The sequence below is a fragment of the Maniola jurtina genome, chromosome 10 (assembly GCF_905333055.1).
Source record: "Maniola jurtina chromosome 10, ilManJurt1.1, whole genome shotgun sequence".
NCBI lineage: Eukaryota > Metazoa > Arthropoda > Insecta > Lepidoptera > Nymphalidae > Maniola > Maniola jurtina.
In genome coordinates this window covers 12,687,850-12,691,123 of record NC_060038.1, presented here as the reverse complement: position 1 = coordinate 12,691,123, position 3,274 = coordinate 12,687,850, and the positions used below count along the sequence as shown (strand labels likewise).

Here is a 3,274-nt window from a genome sequence, read left to right as displayed (position 1 = left end):
AAGGATGTAAAGCGAGGGTTATTTTAGATGAAACTGAGATGGAGGTGCTTGTGTGTGACAATGTGCATGACCATGAACAACCTGTATATGGGAAAGGCCCTGATGGGTATTTTAAAATTAGTGGTTAATTAAATGAGTTGATAGCTGGGTACTAAGTTACTGGTAAAATATAAATAAATGGTGAAATGGCAATGGCTTACTGTCCACATGAACCACCTTACCGTTGTTAATAAAATAAAAATGTAAAGAAAGTTTTTATGAAAGACGATATAAATGAAAACATGATAAAATGACATTTGCCTAAAAACCACACGAACCACCTTACCGTTCTCAAAAAAAATAAAGATGTAAAGAAAGTGCGTGCAGGATTGTTAGATACAAAGAAATTAGCTCATTTCTTGTATGGAGGAGAGCACTACTTGAAATATATTTATGTAGCAAGACAAGGTCTATTATTTAATCACATACCCAACTTTGGACAAAATAAATCCATACCCTCACTAATACAGCAAATATGAAGTGAAGTGTGAATCTGTCTGTTACTTCCACGGCTTAACAACGAATAATTTACGTATTTTGCTTCAGAAAGAGTATTTATTCCGGAAAATAAAGAAATTCCTACAGGATTAATAAAACGGTTCTAAATTAACCGGTACGTAGTCAGATATTTTTGACGTGACAACGTCTTATAATTCGATAGAGCCGGCTGCACGCACGAAAAAACATGACTCATGCGGCGTTACCTCGCTCTGAGGCGTTCCATATAAGGCTTGAAGTGCAAGCGAGAGCGCGGAACGAGCGACAAAGAAGCACAATCGGCCTTTGTTGTCACGTTCAACTATCGTCAGTAAACCGTCTTTACAGACAACCAATTTTTTACTTAATAAATTGGAATTTATCTCATGAAAGTATTGATAACATTGCAGGTGAACCAAGATTCATAACTTTAATTGGTAATAAGAGAGTACTTATGATAAACGGTTACACTTTCGCTAGGACCACCAAGAGACACTGGTATTGCTCGAAAAAGGCTAAAGGATGTAAAGCGAAGGTTACTTTAGATGAAACTGAAACGGAAGTGCTTGTCTGTGATAATGTTCATAACCACGAACCACCTGTATATGGACAAAGCGCTGAAGGGTATTTTAAAATTAGTGGTTAATTAAGAAATATTTAACGTTTTGTACTTAATAGTAAAAGAAAGATAAGATAAAGCAAATCATAATGAGGGCATAGACCACACGAAACGCATCACTTTGCAAGAAATATAAATGTAAGGAAAGTTCCTGCAGAATTATTAAATAAATAAGATTGAAAAGAATTACTCAGATCATTAGTTGCAGACAAACCACCAGAAATATACTATTTATGAAGGAAGACAACAAGTCTATTATAGTATATCAAGTTGGTTTTGGATATGTGTTTAAACATATATCTAAAACTAACCTGACATTGGACAAAATAAATTCATATCCTCACTAATAATATTAATGCAAAAGCGTGTCTGTATGTTATTTTCACGATACAATAACAATTGATTTGGCTTAAATTTTGATTAAGAAAAGCAAGGATTTTTAATGGTATAGGAATAAAAGCATCTACTTGAATTCAACTAGATAAAGTCAGTTATTTACTTAGTAAATTGGTTTTTATTTTATGAAATTATGACATTTGCAGGGGAACCGAAGTTTATAACTTTAGTAGGCAACAAAAGGGTGCTCATGATAAACGGTTATACTTTCGCGAGGACAACCAAAAGGCACTGGTACTGTTCCAAAAAGGCTAAAGGATGTAAAGCGAAGGTTACTTTAGATGAAACTGAAACGGAAGTGCTTGTCTGTGATAATGTTCATAACCACGAACCACCTGTATATGGACAAAGCGCTGAAGGGTATTTTAAAATTAGTGGTTAATTAAGAAATATTTAACGTTTTGTACTTAATAGTAAAAGAAAGATAAGATAAAGCAAACCATAATGAGGGCATAGACCATACGAAACGCATCACTTTGCAAGAAATATAAATGTAAGGAAAGTTCCTGCAGAATTATTAAATAATTAAGATTGAAAAAAATTACTCAGATCATTAGTTGCAGACAAACCATCAGAAATATAGGTACTATTTATGAAGGAAGACAACAAGTCTATTATAGTATATTATCAAGTTGGTTTTGGATATGTGTTTAAATATATATCTAAAACTAACCTGACATTGGACAAAATAAATTCATATCCTCACTAATAATATTAATGCAAAAACGTGTCTGTATGTTATTTTCACGATACAATAACAATTGAAATGGCTTAAATTTTGATTAACAGGGCTCCTTCTGTCACTCGTTTCATACAATCGTAGGTCCAATTTCATATGAATATTAAGCAACCAAAGTCCATGAAATTTTGCAGACATATTCTAGAAACTAATATCTGTGTCTGTGGTGTTTTATATTTTTCTAAAAATATGTAGTTTTAAAATTACAGGGGCTCAAAGATTTGTATGAAAATTTTTAAGACCGCGTAACTTTGAAACCGAATATTTTAACAGAAATCTGGAAAACCACAGACATAGATATTAGTTTCTAGAATATGTCTGCAAAATTTCATGGACTTGAGTTGCTTAATGTTCAAATGAAATTGGAACTACGATTGTATGAAACGAGTGACGGAGAGAGCCCTCTTAAGAAAAGCAAGGATTTTTGATAGTATAGGAATAAAAGCATCTACTTGAATTCAACTAGATAAAGTCAGTTGTTTACTTAATAAATTGGTTTTTATTTTATGAAATTATGACATTTGCAGGGGAACCGAAGTTTATAACTTTAGTAGGCAACAAAAGGGTGCTCATGATAAACGGTTATACTTTCGCGAGGACAACCAAAAGGCACTGGTACTGTTCCAAAAAGGCTAAAGGATGTAAAGCGAGGGTTGTTTTAGATGAAGCCGAGGAAGAGGTGCGTGTCTGTGACAATGTCCATAACCACAAACCACCTGTGTATGGAAAAAGCGCGGATGGGTTTTACGTTAAACTTATCGGTTAAGAGGGTCGTATCGTTGTGTATTTGCTTAATTTAAATATAGTTCCGAAGAATATATAAGTTATTTATACCTCTAGATTATATAGATTTTTATACCTTTGTTACCTGTTATCTCCCAAAGCCACCATGATTCAAACTTCATAGTCGCTGATCGGTCCTCCCTGTGTTGGGGACAATACGCAGAGAAACAAGCAGGAAAAGCAAGTAACCAAAACGCATTAGCACTACATAGCACACCACA

The 3,274-nt window shown here is 33.8% G+C and overlaps 1 protein-coding gene across 1 annotated transcript; it reads left to right on the top strand.

Annotated features, from left to right (window-relative positions):
- The first annotated feature begins 901 nt into the window (after positions 1–901).
- Positions 902–3,006, top strand: LOC123868963. Its single transcript, XM_045911685.1, has 3 exons — positions 902–1,140; positions 1,678–1,891; positions 2,798–3,006. Exons 1-3 carry the CDS (start codon positions 1,062–1,064, stop codon positions 2,904–2,906), a joined length of 402 nt encoding a protein of 133 aa, XP_045767641.1. The 5' UTR covers positions 902–1,061; the 3' UTR covers positions 2,907–3,006.
- Positions 3,007–3,274: the final 268 nt, after the last annotated feature.